Source organism: Uranotaenia lowii, chromosome 3 (genome assembly GCF_029784155.1).
Source record: "Uranotaenia lowii strain MFRU-FL chromosome 3, ASM2978415v1, whole genome shotgun sequence".
Taxonomy (NCBI): Eukaryota; Metazoa; Arthropoda; class Insecta; order Diptera; family Culicidae; genus Uranotaenia; species Uranotaenia lowii.
Genome location: NC_073693.1, coordinates 116,765,890 through 116,789,487, shown reverse-complemented (window position 1 = coordinate 116,789,487; position 23,598 = coordinate 116,765,890). Strand labels below are relative to the sequence as shown.

The following is a 23,598-nucleotide window of genomic DNA, read 5'->3' as shown; positions in this document are numbered from 1 at the left end:
TTTGTGTAATCCGAGGTAACACTTATCCGAGGAAGTCCTTCCCCCAACTACCTCAGTTTAGTGGGGTTCTACTGCAATTCCTCCTCTGATATTTTCAAAAAATTCGAAGAGGGAGCCTACACAAAAAATAATTTTGTTCCGGCCCTAAAACTCTCAATGAAAATACCTACTCTCACATTTTGAGTCTAGCTTTGTGTAGTATCTTAATATTCTTCTGACATTAATAAAAATTGAAACATAAATTCGAAATAAAATCCTTTATTCTCAGCATTTCCAGACAGTTTTTCTGAACTACTTTATTATTACTGCTACATGTAGCAGTATTGTAAAAGCCATCACCAAAATGTACATGAATTATCTCCTCTGACATAATGTATGTTTTAAAATAGACCTTCAGTTTAATAGGTATTATTGAACTTAACCCTCTACTGATTTAACCCTCATCCGTCACTGTAATTTTGGGCCGTTACATTCCTTGGAGTGTCAATTTCACACTCCTGACTAAAACCAATATATCTCTCTTGTTTCTCAACCGATTTGTACAAAATTTATAGTTTATGAGTTCTCGTAACGCAACTCAAATATGTTGCTCAGAAATTATTCAACTACAACACAGGAAAAATCATGCTTCGGAAAAAGCCTATAGATCAGCTACGGAATGCTAAAACAAATCACTTAGTGTCTAAAAAAGCTGAAGTGAGAAGCTATACGTAACACATGAAGATGTATTTTGTTGAAATTTTTCAGGATCATGACCACAAAAAAATGTAAAAAAAGTGGTGTGAAAACCACACTTTACAATCCAGGAACTGACAAAATTATATAAGTCACACCAGATAAATGATATTTCTATTCAATTTGTTTTCCATGCACATAGGTTTGTTGGTTCATCAGTTTTCAATGATCGATTTTACTCAAAATAGGGTGAGTGCTCCTACTTTGGTCCTAGAGCCTACTTTAGTCCTAAAATGCCGAAAATTGTAAATAATTCATTTTGCTGGCAAAGGATAAATATGCTGCTATGTGCACAAAACTCTTATTCTTCCTGAATCCTTCCATGCCGTTTTTTTGCCATAAAAAGTCATTTTTTTAAATGTGCCTCCTATTCTCTGGTAAATTAGACAGCTCAATTAGTGGGGTGCGTTTTGAGAAATGATTTAAAGGGTTATTACTTTCACTATGGAGAATATGAACCAGATTATCTATTTTTCCTAAAATAAATGAAAATCAATGGAAAACCCGGAAAATTTGTAAAGGGTCCAAATATAGAAGACTTTGACTTTTATGTTCCATTTTTAGACCTAACATCACAAAAACTTTCTGTGAATACCAAACAAATTACAAAAGTGCGAATTTTTAATTGGGGCATAATTCAGAACCAATATTGAACATATCTTACATTTTTTGTTAGCTTTACGCAAATAAACTATAAGTTAGTAGACATATAAAAAATTGAGCTATTTTTCTGCTGATAGAGCTGACGGGGAGCAAAAGTGTTTAAAATATTCATGATAGAAATGTGAGTTTTTTTTAGTCGTTAAAAAACTGTAATATTTTTTATAGTAATATTTAATTAAAGAATACACTTTTATTGAATTTGTTTATTTATTTTCGAAAAATCCTATATTTTATAAGAATTTTAGATATAGGTCCAATTGACGGTACCAGTACAGTACCAAAATAGGAACAGTAGGTTCAAAGATGGAAATTTTGATCATCAATATCTATGCAAATCTTTCAATAAAGGCACCTATGTTGAAAATTCTCATTGAAACTTGTAGATACGATAATGAACTATAAATAAATTTCTTTAAAGATAGAAAGCTCCCGTTTGTTTATGAGAAAAGCGTGATTATTAAAAAACCACCGCTTAAAGGGTCCAAAGTAGGGCAACTAACCCTACATCAATTGTATCCTAGTGTATCATCTGGCCAGGATACCCAGATACTGTTCAAACTTTATTTCCATTATGCGTCAAGGTTGAAGTGGATTGTACGTTTTATGACAAATTAATCAGCAAAGTGAAATCAGTCGTTTAAAAAAATCTTGATTTTTTATAGATAAGAATTTTTAAACAAATATTATATTACGATTTATTAAATTATTGATATATTATTTATTATATTATAAATTTAATCTAACTTAACATGACGAAAAGAAAAAATCGAGTCACTATTTTACGAGGAAATCTTTTTCAATGAATAACCTCATAAAGTGCAATGTAAGATAAAGCAACTGGTTCAAGCATCCACCGTGCTAGTGAACGATTCAGTTGATGATCTCCACATTCAAGTCATCATTATCGTCATAATCATCATCAATCACGTGGGTGTAAGATGAATGAGTCTCCCTAATGGAGACATCCTTGTGCTAAGGTAAAAAGGAAAACTACCGGAAAAGGAAAGTTGCAATAGCAAAGTTTACTTCTGGTCGTAGACGAAGGTGTAAAAGCTAATGTGTGTCGTGCTTTCATCTGCTTCTTAACTCGGTCCAATTGGTTGACAATTTGGGTGAACCGTAGATTTATGGGACGCTTACCGGAAGTTGAAGTAATCCCGAAGGTAGCTCATGAGGCCAAAGTTGTACCGGTGCACCGAATCCAGGTGGGTATTTTTCGGCGTCGACAGGTACACATCAAAGGGTTGGTGCGGTTTTTGCGTGACCACGGTCATTATCTTCAGCTTGAGTCCTTTCATGTCCCGGCGTCGGATGACGGTGGTCTCGTGAAACGGTACCTTGAGCAGGCCGACGGTGTCATTCTCGTCCTGGACGACAAATCGGCCCAGCCAGGTTACGTTCAAGCAGCCTCCGTTGAGAAAACCCGGGTTCCTGGGTGCGATTTGCACGGAATGCACAAGACAAGGCGGAAATGTAATTAGTCGCTATCTCCGGTATTCTCTGGCTAGTGTTAATGGGGATGTTCACATCTAAATTTGTGTGCATTGGGTTCAGCCAAAACGATTAACACATACTGGTGACCAAAAGGGAGCAGAAGTTATAGACTTTAAGATAGTGGAAATAAAAAAAAAATATACCGATAAGTTTTTTATCCTTATCCTTAATTTTAATAAGTTGTAGTTTTATGCATCTCAAGTTATGGTGTTTCGAAGGTTGCATCTTTATCTGTTTTGAGTAAAAACAGTCGACAGTTATCTGTGAACAAAATCAAATTCACCACAGTACCGAATCTTTATTCCTTGATAATAGAGTGATTTTCATATCTTTGTCCTCTGCCTCGGCATTGCAAATTATTAGCAAAATTGTCAATATTTGTTTAGTCATCATTTTTATTTATTTTTTTTTTTCAAAAATAATCCTACCCAAGTTATAAAGTGTTTAATGACGAATGAAGGCTTTTTGCGGAATTTTGCGCTATAAATTATGCATATAACATCAGTTGGACTTAATCTTTTCATGAATTTACTGTTTTCTTTTATTTTGATTGGACGCCACTGTTTCCCAAATTTCGGGATGGTCTGTCGCATTGAAACGATGAATCCAAAATAATTGTTTTACCACTGTGAAACGTACATTATGAGCTCCACCTTTTCTAGAGGAAACATTTCTCAAACCGCTGCATTTTCGCACCAATAAAGGGTGATACGGTCAAAATTTGATCAATATCAACTCGACGCAAGTCTTTCAATTTAGCGTTTAAAAAACCTGAACACCCCACATTTTGAAGGTGTGTGTCTGTAGAATGTTGCTCCTATTTTGATTTTGGAATTTACTTTTCAGTTGTCAAAATGCCACCCAAGGAAGAAGAGCAGCGTATCAAAATTTTGCTCGCGTATCGCGAAAATCTGAGCTACTCGCACGCAAAGCTGGCAAAATTGCTAAAAGTTTCCAAATCAACCGCTACAAATGAAATTGAAGTGTTTGGGGAACGTTTGTCGACAGCCAGGAAGTCTGGATTGGGGGGAAATCGAAAACCGGAAGCCGCTGAGACGACAAAGAGAGTTGCCGGTAGTTTCAAGCGAAATCCTAACCTCTCTCTCCGAGATGCCGCAAATAAGCTGGGTGTATCGTCTACAAACGTGCATCGAGCCAAAAAACAAGCCGGACTATTGACTTACAAGCAGGGCCGGATTAAGCCATCGGGGGGCCCGGGGCAATTTTTCTCGGTGGGCCCCTATGTTTTTTTCTCAAATGCTATCCTGAACATTTTAAACGTGTTAAAGAACTGGAGCTGAGTTCAATATACTCTCTTCAAATTGCCATGTTGTCTGTGTGGTTTTCTGGTATCTTCAAATAAAAATTATAAATCAATCAAGTGCAAACCTTGCGGAAGAGTTTAGAAATTTCTCACAAATGAAAGCTCTGATTTGAGCTTCCAAATGCTAAATTTTTTTTTTTAATAACCTTATCACCAACTAAAATTCTCTGATTTAGAAAAATGACCGGATAGATATTTTAAATGTTTTTTATTTCATCATTGAACGTATGGCAATTGGAAAGTATCATGAAGATTTGAAACATAAAATACAAAATTCAAAAAATAAACAAAATTATTAAATTCAAATTCCATAGAGATACCGATATAAGAGTTTAAGAATTAAAAGCTTTAAATGCGGTTATTTTCAGAACCACAATTCAGTGTCTTAAATCTAAATCATAATTTCAAACCAAGTTTTGAGGAACGAATATGAATTTAATAAAAAAAATTGAGATTCAAAGTTACAATCAGAGCCAAAGCAGAAATTGCACTAAATGTGTATTTCAATTTTATAACTTTAAAACACAAACAAAACGTTTTCGTGGGATGTTTATTAATATGATTCTCATCAGATTAAAAAATTGTTATCAAATTGTTATTCTGAGTGTGACGAGAATTTCATTCGATGCTCCTGAAACCAAAGGGGTATAAATGAAAAAATGATCGTTTGAAAAAAACAATTCAGAATAGAGATTAAATGTTTAAAATACAGAATCAGTTATCATTGAAAAAAGTCCGATGAGAAATCCAAATGAGTTAAGAACCTAAAACAAAGATCATGAATTCTCAAAATTCAGAAAAACCATGGTACTGAACATCAGTAACTGAAGTAACAACATAAGACTTGAAAATCTCAATAAACTAGTTCTGGAAAAATAAAAGATGAAAAAACATAGTTATATTCATATTAAAAAAAATCACTCAATGATATTAGTAACTCAAATATGAGATCGTTGTAATGATAACTTGAGAATTATCTTTTGGAAAATGATATGCTGAATTCATGATACATATTCACTTCAGTATATGGTAAAATTTTGGTAAAATCAGTTGAAAACGTTTAAATATGAATTTTAAACCTAAGATATGAATTGGGATAGAAATTCAATAAAGAAACTCAGTTCTCTCGATTGGTTCAATTCAAGCAACTATAGTTTTTATAGATTTTATTTTCAAAAATTCTAAAGGGCTTAGAATTTATCAACAAACTAAAATTTCATTAATAATGATTAAAAAGTGAAAAGTTATAATAACACCCGGTATTAATCCGGAATCATCTCTGGTAAAATTTTGAAATGTTTATCATAAAGCTTCTCTGTTCTCTCTTAGCACTGTGAGCCGAAATTAGCTGCTATTTTAGAGAAGTAACCATTACTTGGAAAGTTAGCGTAATAATAAACATTATAATTGTGGAAAACATTTGCATGTAATGAAAATGAGGAGATGTTTTTCTTTATTTTACCTGACTGAGGTGTATCGATAAAAAAACAGAAAACTTGAGGTGTTTTTCCTCATATTCTCTTAATTTTTTTCGAATTCGGTTTACTTTATTTTTGTCCAGATTTTGGGTTGAAAATTTGGAAATTCAATACCAAGATTTTGATGTTCTTAGCCCAAAAACTGCGGAAGAACTTCTCCACTGCTTCCTCTAGGGGGGCCCCTTAATTTATGTAAGGGAGAATCTATTCTAGATATTATTTCACGGGGGCCCCTTTAGTTGTTATATTTCAAGGTTTATTCCGATTTTCTTATTTTGATTTCTTGTCATAGATTTGTAGAAATTGAGGTAGTCTGAGTAAAGTAAGGTTATTTTTTTCTCGGGGGGCCCCCCTGAACCGGGGGGCCTGGGGCAATTGCCCCTTTTGCCCCCCCTTTAATCCGGCCTTGCTTACAAGAAGGTAGTGACTCCAAATCGCGATGATAAACAAAATACGACGGCCAAAGCGCGATCCCGGAGGCTGAACACGACGATGCTGACGTAGTTTGACTGCGTGGTAATGGACGACGAAATCTACGTCAAAGCCGACTACAAGCAGCTTCCGGGACAGGAGTTTTATATGGCAAACGGATGGGGAAAGGTAGCAGATATTTTCAAGCACATGAAACTGTCAAAGTTCGCGAAGAAATATCTGGTTTGGCAAGCCATCTGTACCTGTGGCTTGAAATGCAGCACTTTCATAGCTTCCGGAACTGTCAACCAAGAAATTTTCGTGAAAGAGTGTTTGAATAAACGTCTGCTGCCTTTCCTGAAGAAACACGGTTGTTCCGTACTGTTTTGACCGGATTTGGCATCTGGCCATTACGGTAAAAAGGCCATGGAGTGGTACGCCGCCAACAACGTGTAGGTGGTTCCCAAGAACAAAAACCCTCCCAATACGCCAGAGCTCCGCCCAATTCAGAAATACGGGGCTATTGTCAAGCGGAACCTTAAGAAGACCAAAAAACTGCTAAGGACGAGCAGCAGTTCAAGGCAAACTGGCTTTCTGCGGCGAAGAAGGTGGACAAGGTGGTTGTACAAAATCTGATTGCAAGGGTTAAGCGTAAGGCCCGGCAATTCAGATTTGGAAAAGCGAAAGCATAACTGAATATTTTTCCTGAATTTTATACTAATTTAACTTGAAAAAGAAATTTAATTTGATTTTTTGAATAAACGATTTCACCGATTTACACGCGTTTTTCCTTGACCAAATTTTGACCGTATTACCCTTTATCACATTTTTTTTTATTTTTTTAGATGATCTTTTCCATATATTTTTAGTAAAACTTCATGATTCAACCATTGAAAAATTCGGACAACATTAGGCACGACATATTTGATATCTCATTTACGTGTTCAAACAACCTGGTAATATTTTTTTTTTATTCTTATGTAACTTTGTTCATATTATTTAACTTTTAAATCTTGTTGGCCAATTCCGGCTAACTGTATTGGACAAAAAAAATCGAGCAAAATAAGGGTTTAAACGGTTCCAACCCATTAAAAATCCAGAATCATGTGTTTGTGGAATCTCGGACATCCCGTTTACAGGGTTTATCTCGAGATTAATTTTTATCTGACGGTATCGAGTTCTTGATACCTGAGAGCTCAGTCACTCGCTGAGGTTACGAGTTTGTCTCTCATAATCTTATACTTCGCCAGAGGCATATCTTGGATGCGACATTCTCCCCTTTTTCAATGTTTCATTTTTATTTAATTTTTTTTCTTATTTTTTTATTAATACCTTTACCATGGGCTGAGTCCGGCTATACATTATTTCTGATGGCCATGGTCCTAGGCCCGGCTAAAATTCAGATGCCATGGGCAGAAGCCCGGCTACATTTTATTCTATTCTATTTTTACCTCGACGACCATCGGCTTCACATATGTAAATCTGGTCACTCTATTGATCGAGAAAATGTTTCGCTGATTCGGTCTTTGAATAGCAATTCGCTTAAATTGGATATTGCTGAGAACATTGAAATTTTCAATAAAAAATCAGTTCATCTCTTAAACGGAGACACCAGACCAGGTTGTGTGAATGGATAAACCAACACTCATTCGACATGAGCGTGCACGCGGGTCGGCAGTCAGTCGGTGAGCGTGAGTGGACGAGCGAGCTAAGGGAAGCAGCGCGTAGTTCCCTCAGCCAGATGCGGTCTAGTGATCTGGCGATGCCGCTATCCAAGGCCGGTAAAGTCTGCCCATTTGGCGACCACGGCAGGTACCTAATTTTTCAGAAGCTTCAAAAAAACAAGAAAAAGGAAAAAAAAAGCGGACCAAATAAAGAAAAACAAACGCGATTCACGTTGAAATAATTTTTATCAAACGAGGTTGAAAATTAAACAGTTTACTAGCTACCCTTTGCAAAAAAAATGGAAAAATGAGTAATAAGATTATCCATCAACTTTAAAGTTGTTTAAGAAAAAAGCAATTCTGTTGGAGGATCTTCAGAAGCTATTCGGTCAAAGTGGATGAAAAACGTGCCATTTGGGATAAATAACCAGATTTTGCGAATGAGTGGGTTAAAAAATAATGCCGATTCTAAGAAAAACATAATTTTGCCTAATTTTCAAATCTTTTGAGGAGAGAGCTTGTAAAAAACAAAGCGAGTCGGAAGGGCAGCTTGATTATGTTCAATTTCAAGCGAGTCGAGAGGACAGCTTGAAATTGGAAGGCGTGTTAACACGTTCGTCGCCACGGCACCCAAATTCGGGTGACGGGTGTATTTCCTGGGGGGCCCCGTCACATCAAAAAGCGTGTGACGCTCTCTTACTTGAGTTTACCTCTCAGCTTCGCCACACGTTTCAAATATGGGAGTTCTTCCTCTTTGCTTCCTCTCTCTGAAAATTTCTTTGGGCCCGGCTAGTAAAACTACCAAAATGAGCGTGGCGACGAACGTGTTAAGAGGACAACCTGAACATATTGACGCCAGTATCAAGCGAGTTGAGAGGACAGCTTGAAATTGAAAGGCGAGTTGAGAGTACAGCCTGAGCGTTCCAGGTAAAATTTTAGGCGAGTTGAGAGTACAGCTTGAATGGGATGGCGAGATGAGAGGACCGCCAGTGCATATTGACGAGAGTATCAAGCGAGTTGAGAGGACACCCAGCTAACATGAAATCGTAATAGAAATGATAATCCAAATCGAATATTAAGACATTTTCAATAACCATCGTAAACAAGTTGGTATATAATGATTTTCTATCATTCATTTACGACAAGCTTTGCCCAAAAATAGTTGCATAGCAGTTTAATCAATTCGTAAATATGTCTCAAAAAAGTTGGGAATATGCTAATTCGACATAAACGCTTTGAATGAACTTATTTACGATAAATTGGCGGTCCTTCAATTCACACTCTATTCGGTCTCTCCCTTCCTTCCTTTGACCGGTTCAAAAAAAAGAAAACCTCACATATTGAGCTATAGCGTGGATCTTATCTACTGATGAATTGGCATCGTGGTAAGATACCGGACTGCGAACTCGGAAGACTGGAGGGGATTTTTTTTTATTATCTGACAATTTGCGCCGGGGGTTTTCAGATTTTCCCCAAAATTGAAAATTTGGTTCATTTTTGCGACTTAAAAACACATGTATTTTTTCAGATTTCTAACATTTTTATTTTTTGAGTTAGCTTCGGTTAGATTTTTTGGTAAATAAAAAATAACCATTTTTCAAATCTACATAACTCTGTTGTTTCTCAACAGAAATTATAAAATAGCACATCAAAATGCATTGAAATTTTATCAGCTTTCCAATTAGAATAGTTTAAAAAAATTAAATAATGACCTTCAACATGAAAAGTTGTAAAAAAACTTTAAATGGCGTCTAAAAGTACCGTCTGCACCACCGAATATTTTGCAAAAAAAAACCATTGTGTAGCTCAATTTATGATGCAACTTTCATCTAAAGACACCAAAGTGGGCCATTAACACCTTGAAGAGTTATGAAAGAAATAATGACAATAAATCTCTTTTTTTGCATCGAAAACAAACAATGGTCGAACTACTGCACTCACATATGGAGATAGCAAGCACTTCTAACAACATGGAAACAAAAGAACTTACCAAAGCTGGTAAAAAACACTACTTTTTCGTGCTTTGTAGAGTGTTTGCAGCAAAACTGACTTTAAATTTTAACCAAAATTCTTAGTATCGTATTGTTTAAGTGATATAACTAATAATAGGAATGTTGCTTTTACGACCTGGTCATATACTATATAATTTATTAATTTTTCGATCAAAGATCATTGTGAAGCATAATCATTGCCAATAGTAGGAGGTTCAGTCCCTGTGTTTGGGATCACAAAAATATGATTAAAAAAATGAAATATAGACGTGCTTTACATAGTTTTTATATCGGGAGCAAAGCACTGGACACCAAAATCCTTTCCCATTGATCAAAAAAGTATGAGAAAGTGGCACAAATGTTGTAGAAATAATCAAAGAGCTCAGTATGGCCAGCCCAGGCTGGAAAATGATTAAAATATGATACGTTTACCGTATTCGTTCTCTACATTCGCCCAGTTTTGAGGTTTACCATACTAGAACGAACATAATTCGTCGTCAGTGTTTTGCTACCTCGATCGCCCACACACGAATCTTCAGTGTTCCACCATCCATTTTAAATCAAATCTGGGGAATTACGGATGCAAAACTTAGCGCATAAACTTCTAAAAATTACAGTAAAATGTGCATAACTTGTTGTGACCTGGTGCAAAACTGGGTATAAACCATGCTTCCGAAAATCAATCATTTTCACTGAGCCATGCTTGACTACATTCAGAGCCAAAAAATCAAAGCAGTCAAATTTTCCTTCTTCAACCAAATCATACAAACAATCATGCATGACAACGACGCTTCTGTATTTGAAACACTTTTGCGATACATGATGAGGTAAAAAAGGACGCAGACTATCAGCAACGAACGTCTCGATGCTGATTTCCTTCCCCTAACGACTTTCAACCTTTAGGATCATAACTGATATGTATCAGTTCTGAGCGATCTATGTAGGCTAACAGATGATTTTTTATTTTTCGTTTTGCCTAGAAGGACAAAATCATGACTACCCAGTGAACATTTTGGTCTGTATATTTCAGTTGTTTCTGAGATATACACACTTTTGTACAATCTGAAAAAGTTGTATAGAATATTCTATATGAGCCTGTACGTACCAAAGTGGAGGCAATATACGGACCAAATTTTGCTCACCTTGAAAATATAAAACTTTGTTTTGCGTTTACAACAATTTGAAAGCAACTTTGCTTTGCATAAAATCTTAGGATTGTACAACTTACAACTGTCTATTTCCTGCCCTACAACTTGATTACAATTTCCTTTTGCAGGTAGCCTGAGGTTTGTACAACTTTCTTCGCCATTTAATACAATTTATTGTTACTGTATCCCAAAGCAATTATATTTTCTCTTATAATGATTTTACTATGAATCGCCGTGAACATTAATACAATAGAATTGAATGTTTACTGCGAAAAAAAATTGAACCATATACAACTTAATGTGTCTCTTTTCCCTCAGTCTCGAACTCACAACGTTCCGATCCCTGTCCTTCGATACTTCCACGGCGCCATTTCATGTTGATACAAACAAGCAAATTTGTTCGTGTACAGTTGGTAGTACCGTTTAGAAATCAGTTGATCGTATAAAATACCACTGACTGCATCATTTCGGACTGCAAATCTATTTATAGATGCCGTTTTTTTTAAATACAACTATAACCTATCTCATAGACGATTCTATAACAATCAATAATTGTATTCAGCGCTGTGCGATCTTAGCTAGCTATTTACTGCACTGTTAAACAATTCGACAATCCACAGATTGTTTAAATACCATTATACGATGTTTTACAATTACTGTACGACCTTTCATGGAAATAATATGCCATCATAGATCGCAAGCATGAAAGATTGCTTAATTGTACAGTGGGATATAATATTGAGCTTTACACAATTCTACTGCAATTGAAAACAACTTTAGTGATCTTTCTATAGGATCAACAAAATATTATCGTATATAATGAACTATACAAACCATAAACGATAAAATATAACTTGGTTTAGCTACAACAAGATGTTTATACAATTCCAATTAAAACTGGATGCTTATACAATCTACAATGAACACTGCTTTACGATTTCTGGTTATCTGGGTAGGTAACCGCAATGAACTGTCCAGCATGTGCTACAGCTTTTTTGAACATATGGTCCTGGTATTTATTCAGATTTTTCCTTTTGAAACATTAATGATCGTCTATCAATAACGAGCATTATCAACAATGATGCGAGGATAGACGTTCGGGAATGATTGAGGGAGCGACGTTCAAAATGTATCACCAAGTATGTCGATCACCGTCGATTAGCCACGTGACGAATAGCAACGGTAGCCTCCGGTGGGGCATGGTATATCTTCTTGTATCAAGTTAGTGTTGATTTTCGACATATATTCAATGGGTACTTTTACCACGTGCGTATCACAGCACTCGGAGGTAGCATCATTCTAGCTAGAAACCATTCCTGATTGGTTTTCTTGAGCGATTTTCCGACCACTGGTATAAACGAATACGTTATTAGATTTTTGGATATAACATGAAGTCAGTTAAGCTGCAACAATCTACCGCCCCTTCTTTCATAACAGTCCCATATACAAAAATAAGCAAGCGAGACAATCAGCTTTTTCTGTTTTGGAATATATTTTTAAAATGTGACCACCACTTTCAGCATAAACGAAAATCGTTTCTAGGTTGTCATAATAAATCGTTAGGCCTGAAATTTTCGAAATTGGATTATTGGTAAGGTTGAGAGCACCATTATTATTCATTATGGGACTGTTAATCGACCATTTTTGAAACCTTTTTCAAATCTACTAGCATAACAGTCCCATACAAAATATATTTTTCTCACCAAGCTACTTTCTAAGACTTAAATTTGATCATTTTTAAACTTCTAAATGCAATTGTCAGAAAAAGAAACAAACTTTTGCAAAAAAATATCATTAATTCCACATTATTAGTTGAATCTTTTTACGATTTTTGATTGCATCCGATAGTTTTTCGCTCAGGAAGTCATTCCTAAGAAAGTCAGACCTGCCTTCGAAAACTAGTGTGCATCATTCGACATCAAGTGAGTTAAAAAAATGTTTAAATGATTCAAAGCAATAAACCAAAGACTATTTCGCCGAAAGAAACATTGAAAAGTAACCAAATCCGTGGTATTTCACATATGGAACTGTTATTCAGGTATATTTCATATAGGACAGCCACGAATTGATATTTTTTTTCGAAATTTCTAGAACAAAACCTCTTTTTTTAGCCTTTTATGTTGAAGCCTTATGTTGACCTAAAATGACGAAAATTCATATGGGACTGTTATGCGAGTAGGGGCAGTCTGAAAAGGACGAAAAATAGTGTTTTTTACCAGCTTTGATAAGTTCTTTTGTTTCCATGTTGTTAGAAGTGTTTGCTATCTCCATATGTGAGTGCAGTTGTACGACCATTGTTTGTTTTCGATGCAAAAAAAGAGATTTATTGTCATTATTTCTTTCATAACTCTTCAAGGTGTTAATGGCCCACTTTGGTGTCTTCAGATGAAAGTTGCATCATGAATTGAGCTACACAATAGTATTTTTTGCAAAATATTCGGTGGTGTAGACGGTACTTTTAGACGCCATTTAAAGTTTTTTTACAGTTTTTCATGTTGAAGGTCATTATTTAATTTTTTTTAACTATTCTATTTAGAAAGCTGATAAAATTTCAATGCATTTCGATGTGCTATTTTATAATTTCGGTTGAGAAACAACAAAGTAATGTAGCTTTGAAAAATGGTTATTTTTTATTTACAAAAAAATCTAACCGAAGCTAACTCAAAAAATAAAAATGTTAGAAATCTGAAAAAATACATGTGTTTTTAAGTCGCAAAAATGAACCAAATTTTCAACTTTGGGGAAAATCTGAAGACCCTCGGCGCAAACCCGTCAGATAATAAAAAAAAATCCCCTGGAGTCAATATCTCGATTTGGGAAATTTTTTTTCGTTTTACTCAAATTACTTCAAATCGTATGTTTTGCATTTTGTGAGGAAATTGAATCGTTGGAATGTTGTCAATGTAGATATATCGCCTCCACTTTTGTAGCTTTATGCTATTTTGGAAAGTTTTATACAATCTTTTCATCTGGTATAATTGTTTGAATAATTATGTTGTTCCTGCGATATCCCTCATTAAATGTTTGCTGGGCAGCCTGAGCGTTTCGGGTAAAATTTCAAGCGATTTTTGTGGACAGCTTGAAATTGGATGGAAAGTTGATAAAACTGCCAGTGCATATTCACGAGAATTTCAAGAGAGTTGAGAGGACAGCATGAAACTGAAAGGCGAGTTGAGAGGGCAGTCTCAATAAATCGATTAAAATTTCAAGCAAATCAAGAGCACAGCTTGAAATTGGAAAGCGAGTTGACAGGACAACCTGAAGAAATCGATAAAAAAAATTCAAGCGAAGAGGAAGGCTTCAATTTTAAAGGCGGATTGGGAGGGCAGCCAATAAAAATTTCTAGCGAGTTGAAAAGACAGCATGGAATTGAAAGGCGAGTTGAGAGAACAGCCTGATGAAATCGATAGAAATTAAGAGGACAGCTTGGAATTTAAGAGAACAGCCTTAATGTAGAGTAAAGTGGGGCAAGAGTACGCAGGCGGAAAGAGTACGCACTAGGCTTTTACAGTAAACGACAACACTGAAACTAGCAACACTGTACCGGTTTGACAGGTCATCGAGTCAGCTGATCATACGTGTTTCTGTTTGTGGTTTGGTTCGCGCACGTCGGAGAAATGAGTTAAGTTTTAGTTTTTCCAATTTTTATGTAATTTTATGCGTATTTCGAAACATTAGTACGCTTCGAGGAAATTCGCCAATCAAATCTGCATACGTGATAAAGGACACATAATTAATATAGATTAAATCTGTGGAACACTCATGCTAGGATAAGATCGGTATATTTAGCACTTTTAGCTTTTTTCACAAATGGTCGTAGGGGGCAAGAGTACGCGTTGGTTTCCTTCGTCTTTTTGATAGCATTTGGAAAGCTAACCCAAAGAATAATCATGTTTTCAATAATCAGAACGTACAAAAGGAAAACCAGCCGCAAGATTTTCTCTTCGGAGATGCTGGAAAACGCCAGGCAGCGGTTGAAGGACGGAGAATCGAAGCGCCAGATTGCTGAAAGCCTATTGCCGAAACAGCAGGTCGAACCGAAGCGTTATGAAGCTACCGATCCACTGCCTTCAACTTCAGGGCGAGTGGAATCCATTGATTATGAAGAATCACTGAGTCTTTCGAAACGATCATATGTGACTCCTGCAGAGATTCGACCACTTCTGAAGCGTAAGGACCTTCAACAAAGACGGAAGAAAGGCCAAAAGTCTGAAATCATCACGAGCACTCCCGTCAAGCAAAATTTGGAATCCAATCTTCAACAGAAAAAGGTAAATCCGCCGGCGCAACGCAAACTTGCAACTGAGACAGACACAACACTGGAACCAACACGACAATGAAGGAAAAGCCTCCTAAGGAATCTGAGGATCCAAAAGGAGCAAAGAGACCACGAAAGGCAAAAACTGCTTAAAGCTCTTTTACTTTTGTTTGTTTGTTTTTTTCTTCAAGACCTCACTTACACCGGACCATAATGGAATACAATGAGCTTATTTTATGCGTACTCTTGCCCCACTGTTGGGGTAAGAGTACGCTTTGGTAGATTTTGAAAAATATGATTTTTATCAATGTTTACAAACGTTATCAAAACTTTTTGCGTCATACTATCAAGGTAAAGAGCCTTACTTTTTTTATTATTATTATTATTAAACATTTTTATTCAGTAACGTAAGATATTACATCTTTTTCAATGTTACATTTTGTGCGTTGATAGAATTCAAGTGCCTAGGATCTTATTTCGATAAATAATTAGTTATTTGAATAAAAAAAAAACTAACTTAATTTGTAAAGTGCTCAATTAATCTCATCTTAAAAACTGCGAACGAGGTTTCCAGTGTTAAAGAATTGGGAAGGGCATTCCAATAGCTCACACCTCTAACAAAAAACGAATTACCATACAGCTCTGATCTGTGGCGAGGAATGACAAATTTTAAAGCTCTTGAACTTCTTAACTGAGATAATTTTGTATAGAGATATGCGGGTGTTTTACTATTAATTAGATTGTAAATAAAAAGGCAGCATCTTATTTTAGGAAAACTTTCAAAGGAACAACCAATCAAACGAGTTTGTAAATGTGAAACGTGATCCATACGTTTGAGGTTGAATGCAAATCTTACACAAGAATTGAGGGCGACTCTAAATTTGTTAAGAACTGCTAGGGAAACTTGAGAAAGTAGAAAATCACAAGCTATAAAATGAGGAAAGATCAAAGCCTTGAAAAGTTTGATCTTCATCTCTGTATTTAAAAATATTTTATGAAGTCGAAGAGTTCTCAAAGAGTTATATATTTTCCCGCACTGCTGAAGTACATACGAATCAAATTTAAAGTTGGATTGTATTTTAAAACCTAAACTTACAGCTTCTGACACTATTTTTATCGGAGTGTTACAGATTTTCGGTATTATTTGCATCGAATTATTCTTATTTAGGAAAATTGCATACGATTTATTCACATTCAAAGACAACGCGTTTCTCATTGACCAAGCATGGATAGACTGGAGATCATCATTGATTCGGGAATTGATGCATTGCTCTGTCAAGTTTGTGCAATCTAAATAGAGTTGTACATCATCTGCAAAAATGTGTATTTGAAAAAATCTTAGAACATTAGGTAAATCGTTGATATACATGGTGAAAAGTATGGGTCCTAAAATAGAGCCTTGAGGTACTCCAGATATAATCGGTAGAGGGGATGAATACTGATTGTTGTTGTAGACGGTTTGAGAACGATCTTCAAGGTACGATTTTATCAAAGTCGTCGCTGAAATTCCAAATCCAAAATTTTGTGAAAGTTTATTGCAAAGAACAGCGTGATGAATCGTGTCAAATGCTTTAGAAAAGTCGAGCAGAATCATAACAACAGATTGAGACCTGTCAATTACTGAGCCTATATCATCTAGCACTTTAATCATCGCAGTTTTAGTACTGTGTTTTTGTCGATATCCCGACTGATATGAGTTAATAAGTTCGTTTTCCGATATATACGCACAGATTTGGATTTTTAAAATCTTTTCAAATACCTTCGAAAGAGCACAAAGTATACTTATTGGGCGAAGGTTATCCAACGAACTTAAATTGCTTTTCTTTTTAATTGGAATAATTTTTGAGTGTTTCCATATTCGAGGATATTTACCTGAAACTAAAATTCTATTGAAAATGTACGTTATGGGAGTTAATATATGAGGTAGTAATATTTTGATAAATTTTAGGGGAATGTTATCTAATCCTACCGCATTGGATTGGATCTCAAAAATGCAGTTCAATACTTCGGTTTCTTGAATTTCTCGAAAGGAAAACGAATTCCAGCTAGATATTAACCAGTTTCTGTTTTGAACGTTGTTACAACGGTTAAAAACTTTAGAAAAAGCTTGGTTTATTTCTTCAGCATGAAAGTTATTTAAGGAAATAGAGTTTGAGTTTGTAATTCCAGTATTTTTTAATCTTTTCCATAAAGTTTTTGGCGGTAGATTAAGGTCAAGAAATTGGTTAAAGTGGTTTCTTTTGGCATTATAAACAAGAAGATTAACACGATTCCGAAGCTTCCTATAAGCAGCAAGATCATCAAGTTCACGGGTAATTTTCCATTGTTTGTAAGCTTTAATTTGGTTTAATTACTATGATCGATACTTTTTTTCTTTAAAGAGATACAATTAGTACACAACTAAGTGCGTACTCTTGCCCCACTATACTCTACTGTTAAAATTTCGAGCGTGTTACAAGGATAGCTAGAAATTAAAAGACGAGTTGAGATGGCAGCCTCCTGAACGAAGGGATAAAAAAAAAGTTCAAGCATGTTGAGAGGACAGCTTGAAGTTAAAAGGCATATTGAAAAGACAATTCAAGTAGTTCATCTCATTGGAAACAAAGCGAGTTGGAAAGCCTTGAGATAAGAACGAATTTTAAAACGTATCGAAAATATTAAGGGCTTAATGCTTAAATATTACGTTAAAATCTCATGTGATTGGAATAAAAAAATAGTGGTAAAGCAGATTAAGTGTTCAGCTTGAAACAGGAGTATGTAATACTTAGCGAGTCGAGATAACGGATCGAGTTAATAAGTTAAGCGTTCTTGAATTCAAATAACGGCAAGATAACGGATTTAAGCTTGAGATATGAAAAAGATTGGCAATGAAATTGAATAGAAAAAAGTGAGAACATATGAGGCTCTCAGAGCCAAAGGGGTATAAGTGACAAAATGGTCAATTTCGAGTTAATAATGCCAAACGATTATTCATATTTCAAATTATATTTGACGAATTTTTCGGATTTAAAAAAAAAATTACGTACTTTTACATTTAATAAAAAAACAGAAATTCTCGAAAAATATGTGAAAAATGGCCAAACACATCAATTTAAAAGCGTGTTTTCACGAAATAAAATTCTATGCACTTATACTCCTTTGGCTCCAAGAGCCTCATGTTTATTGAACTGCATGGTACTATGGTATTGCAACCCTAATAGCATTTAAAGCATGGGTGGCCAACATTTTCAACAGGCGGGCCAAATTTTAGAACTGAGATTTGCTGGCGGGCCAAAAAACAATTGTTCTGGAGTATTAAAAAACAGATTTTTTAAAGCGCTATAAAAAAAACTTGCTTAGGTCACAGTAAAGTAAAGATTAAGCTAGCCAGATTGCCCGGTATTATCCGGGTTTGCCCGGATATTTAATACAAAATTTACGAAAAGTCCGGTCTGTCTTGGTGACCCGGGTTGTATTGAAAAATGGTCGGATTTATTCTTCTTTTTGCCAAAACGAACTGAAAAATATCATGAAAGGTTTTGTAGAAGCCTAAAATACGATTTAAAATCTGCTGCGTTTGATAGATTTTTTTCAAGTTTTTATTTTTATTGATTTACTTTTGATCTTATCTTGAGTTTTGGTCGACAATTTAAAAATCATATGCTCAGATTTCATCAGGTTTAAAAATAGCCCCGAATTTTCCGGCTTGAAAAATTATTTAGTATATTTTATACAACTTTAGTATAGATTCATCTAAATAAGTTGTTTTTGTTACTTGCATATTTTTACAAATTTTGCTTTATTTTAAAAATAGTATAAATATTACGCAATACGAAATGAATTATCCCTCTCAACTTGTGTATGTATGTCAATCTTTTCAAGGCATTTAAAATCTCATCGGTTTAACAATCCCAGAAATGTCTCATGGCGTTACTGCAATGAACAAAAAGTCAATTTTATGGTCTACCAAAAAAAAAAAAAATAACGCACATTATCCAAAGTTTTGAAGTTTACCGTTCTCCATAGAAAAAATTGATAGATAAATGAAAAAGTTTCATATTGTTGAAAATAAGAAGCGTTTACAAGCTTTTGACGTTTAAAAGAAAAATTTAATCGACGAACTCTAGTTATATCTTAAATATATATTTCTCAAAGTACGGACCTCAACCTCAACTCAATCCAACTCTTTCCAAATTTTTCAATGTTTCGGTTTGACAAGTGAATTTGGAAAGCCTTCTATGAACAGAATGGATACGAATTTGAGTCTTTTTTTAATCATTGCAAATTTTTCAATCGTAAATTTTGGTTAAAAAAAGTCGTTCTTCTGAGAGATTTGTCAGTACCAAACCGGTTCTAATTGAATTTTACTACACAACTGTAAATTCTGACTAGTTTTTCATTATTGATGTTCATAAATACAGAGCAAGATGCCAATTAAAATATATTTGGATTTGGTTAAATTTCCATAAATATACCCTTTTCTGTTAAAGCTCAGCAATGTACATAGCAAACTTACGATGTTTTACATAATTTGCAAAAGTTATTAAATTTGGATGGATAAACGACGTTGTTGAAATAGAATTCATATTACGAATGGTTGAAATTGTTGTAAATATATAATGTTATGTATGATGTTGATATGCTTCGGTGGTTTTTTTTACGATTTTTGAACGATTTTGATACGATCTTACCATTTTTCAGAGGCTATCTAAACTCCTCAATATCAAAACTAGAGTCCGCTTGAATGCTCTTTATACCATGGCCGTGATGGATGCGTGATGGAATTTACAGGTAATGTGATAATTTAAAAATTGTGATTATAATTTTTTTTATACAGTGATGGTAATCTTTGCCGTAAAATTATATTAGGCCTACAGAGCCAAAAGCAGTTAAAAAATAATCAATTTTGAGTAAATAATGCCAAACGATTCTTTACATTGAATTTTTAAAATTTTCAAAATTATATTCGCATTCTTTTCCGTTCGAAAGAAAATTGCCAATGTTCGAAAAATGTACGGCAAAAGGCCAAACACAACATTTACCCCTTTGGCTTATATCACTAAAAGGATTTTCATATCTTTGTTTTGAATTTAGATAGAGTAGATTAAGATATATTTTTCCAAATGATATACGCAGACCAAGAAAATCGATCAATTCTTAGAACATGGCTTTTCCAAAATAAGCTTCGCGGGCCACAAAAAGTTGGTCGCGGGCCACATGTGGCCCGCGGGCCATGGTTTGGCCACCCATGATTTAAAGGTTTGCCTACATAACAACAAATGATATAAGGTATTTTCGTTGATTTTTTACCTCTCATACAGATTTTTGAATGTCAATCTGTTAAATGTTTGAGAGGTTTCTCTAAAAAAAAGGCGGGAGTGTTGGGATGAGATAACCTGTAGAGCATAATCACTCTAAATGCAGTTCAACGGTCAAACACTTAGCTTACATAAACTTCTTCAATACCTTGAGCTTGCAGTATTAAATTAAATTAAATTGTTATCGCTAATATTACGAGCATGTCCCCCATAATCTTACATATACTTTGCACAGGCATATCTAGGATGCTACAGTTCTTTGCTGTGTTAATTTTGGCAAATCACCTCATTCATTTTACTTTGTTGATATGGGTTTATAGATTGTAATGTGGTTCAAGATTCGGATTTATAAATGAAGCTCTCGGTAAAACAATTCCTGGTGAAAAAAAAACAATGGACGATGTTTTCGAACCAAACTTTAAAATTAATGGATTTTCGGTATAAATAACAAGAAATTTCTGCTTGTGGGTTTGTATGTTCGTCCACAATTTTCTCAGGCGTCTTAAAACTTAGAGAACTTAGTTTTGGTATGGGTGCTCACAAGGACCAGAAATGATGACAGTTGTTTTTTGATTTTCGGATGGCCCTTTTGGACGGAGTCGTCCATAAAATCCAAAAACTGTTTGAGCGATATGATTTTATCATACTTCAGATATAAATAGTCCATATTAATTGTTTTCTGTTTCTGCGATATTGGCATCATAATGCAGCGGATTTAGATTAAAATTTGCACATAGAGGTTTTAGGAAACGGACAATCGATTTAAGGAATCAAATTTTGAAAATGAGTGAATTATTAGCTGAAATTGTGGATTGCAATAGAAGACTTAGCCCTCGCACAAAGTGTAACAAGTCCACGGCGCTCATCTGACCGGTTGTTCTCAACGGGCATGAGACTTGGATATTGCTCGTGAAGGACCTGCGAACACTCGGAGTATTCGAGCGACGAGTGTTAAGAACCATTTTTGGCGGCGTGCAGGAGAAGAGTGTAGTGGCGAAGGATGAACTACGAGCTACGGCGAACCCAGTATTCAGAAGATGGTGAAGGATGGTTGGATACGCTGGACAGGGCATGTTGCGAGAATGCCGGACTGTCCTGCAAAAAAGTAGTTTTCTGCGAATACGTTAGGAACAAGCCGAGTAGGAGCACAACGAGCAAGGTTAAACACCAAAGGAGACAATTTAAGAACTTATATTAGGGTTGCCATCCGTCCCGCAAAAGCGGGACATGTCCCGCTTTTTTGTTGAATGTCACGCTGTCCCACTTTTCCCCCAAAATGTCCCGCTTTTTTACTTGGAAAACTTTTACAACGTTCACTTACTTACACTAGAAAAAATCAAACTTTAGTCTCAATTTGAAGTCATTCATTCAACACAGAAGCTTTCAAAAACTTTTTTTTCTCTGAAAAAGCAGCATTTTTCATATTTTATGTAAGACAATATAAGACAACTCTAATGTTCTTAGCATTACAGAAAGATTCTGATTCAGTTAACCGTCCTCGGAGCACGTTTCACCAATGCAATGTAATTAACTATGATAACTATGGTATGAAGAAAATGTTGTTTAAGTTTCTTCCAAATGATTAAAGATCTTAATTTTTCGTCGGAATCTTAGTTAAATTGCCGAATATTATAAACCACTTTTTTAGACTCAGTTAGCCAAAGTATACAATGACGGAAGTTTTCTTGATTTTTCAAGTTTTTAAATTTGAAATATATTTATTACTAGAAAATGGTTTTATACGCGGTATGAAATCCGCTGTTAACATGTAGGACTTCATATATTTTCTCTCAAATTCTCGAGAACCGTAAAAATTAAACGGGCTTGATACAAAAGCCAGGGAAAATAGAAATCATGCAAGAAAAAAGTGAACAAAATCATTCCGCGTTAAAAAAGAACCTTAGTGTACTTTCTATGGATAACTTTGGATGATGTTTGGCTATACAATTAGTCTGTTTTTTACAAGTTTCTCAATTGTCCCGCTTTTTCCGGCTGTGTCCCGCTTTTTTAACGTGAAATGTCCCGCTTTCTTCTGAAAGTATCTGGCAAGCCTCACTTATATGCATCAAGTTATGTCGTGAGATGGATAACTGTGAAATAAAAAATCAATAAAAATTAAAAATCATAAATTAAATAAACAATCAACTCTTTTAAAATCAAATCCGATAGAATAACAAAACGTGTCAAATCCATCCTAGAAAATTGATAAAAAAAATTGGAATTATCGATTTATCACAAGATTTTACTCTTAATGTATTGATGAAGTGTTCATTGATTTTTTATTAAATTTTTTCTATGCATGGGGATAAAGTTGCTTGGATATACTTAAAAGGCTTTTTAATCTCGAATAGTATAATGAGGTACTTTTGACATTCTCCTAAAACATTTAGAATGAAGACCTGTAGCTAAGAGTAAAGTTTTGAAAAACTTTGATTTGCTTGCCCTACCCGAGCAGACTTTGATGCCTGAAACGACAGCAAACGGAGACCATAATGAGCTGTCAACAGAGAGTCAAATGAGAGCAACATTTGCTGTTCACATTTGTATGATAGCAAAATTCAGCATCATTGAGCCATCAAAAATTTTTGTTTAATAGCATGTTTAGACCAAAATGAGCTATCAACAGCTAAAAGAGAGCAACATTTGCTTTCTGTTGACTTTTATGATGGAAAAATTAGGCATGATTAAAGTGTCGAAAATGTTTAATTAAATAGCATACTTAAACCACAATAAGCTATCAACAACAAGCTATAAGCACAATCTTATGTAGATTTTTATTTGACAGCAAAACTAGGTATAAATTTGTTTTCAGCTTTTTTTTTCAAATTTGACATTTTTATTTTTTTAGTATTTAAAAGTGGCATCGCTTTCTTGGAAACCAATAACAAAAATTTGAAAAGGGTTGAAATAAAAAATAAAACATTTTTCGGCTTTCTTTATATCATCATAAAGTTGAATGTCACTAAAAAAATAACATAATTTGGTTTTAACATTTATGAATCAAATCAAAATAACTGATACTGACCCTCTGTTGTGTTAACAATAATTTTATTGGAAACATTGCTAAGTCGAAATATTAAGTTAATTGTTTTGAAGAGTCTCATAAAAAAAAAATTTGAAATTTAGGTAATTTGA

At 34.8% G+C, this 23,598-nt stretch overlaps 1 protein-coding gene across 1 annotated transcript in view; it reads right to left on the bottom strand.

Annotated features, from left to right (window-relative positions):
- LOC129757700 (uncharacterized) overlaps positions 1 to 23,598 on the bottom strand; it is a 125,238-nt gene that overhangs the window by 82,129 nt on the left and 19,511 nt on the right. The window contains exon 4 of the mRNA XM_055754989.1: positions 2,539 to 2,829. Within this exon, the coding sequence (XP_055610964.1) occupies positions 2,539 to 2,829 (291 nt within the window). The remainder of the gene's footprint in view (positions 1 to 2,538; positions 2,830 to 23,598) is intronic.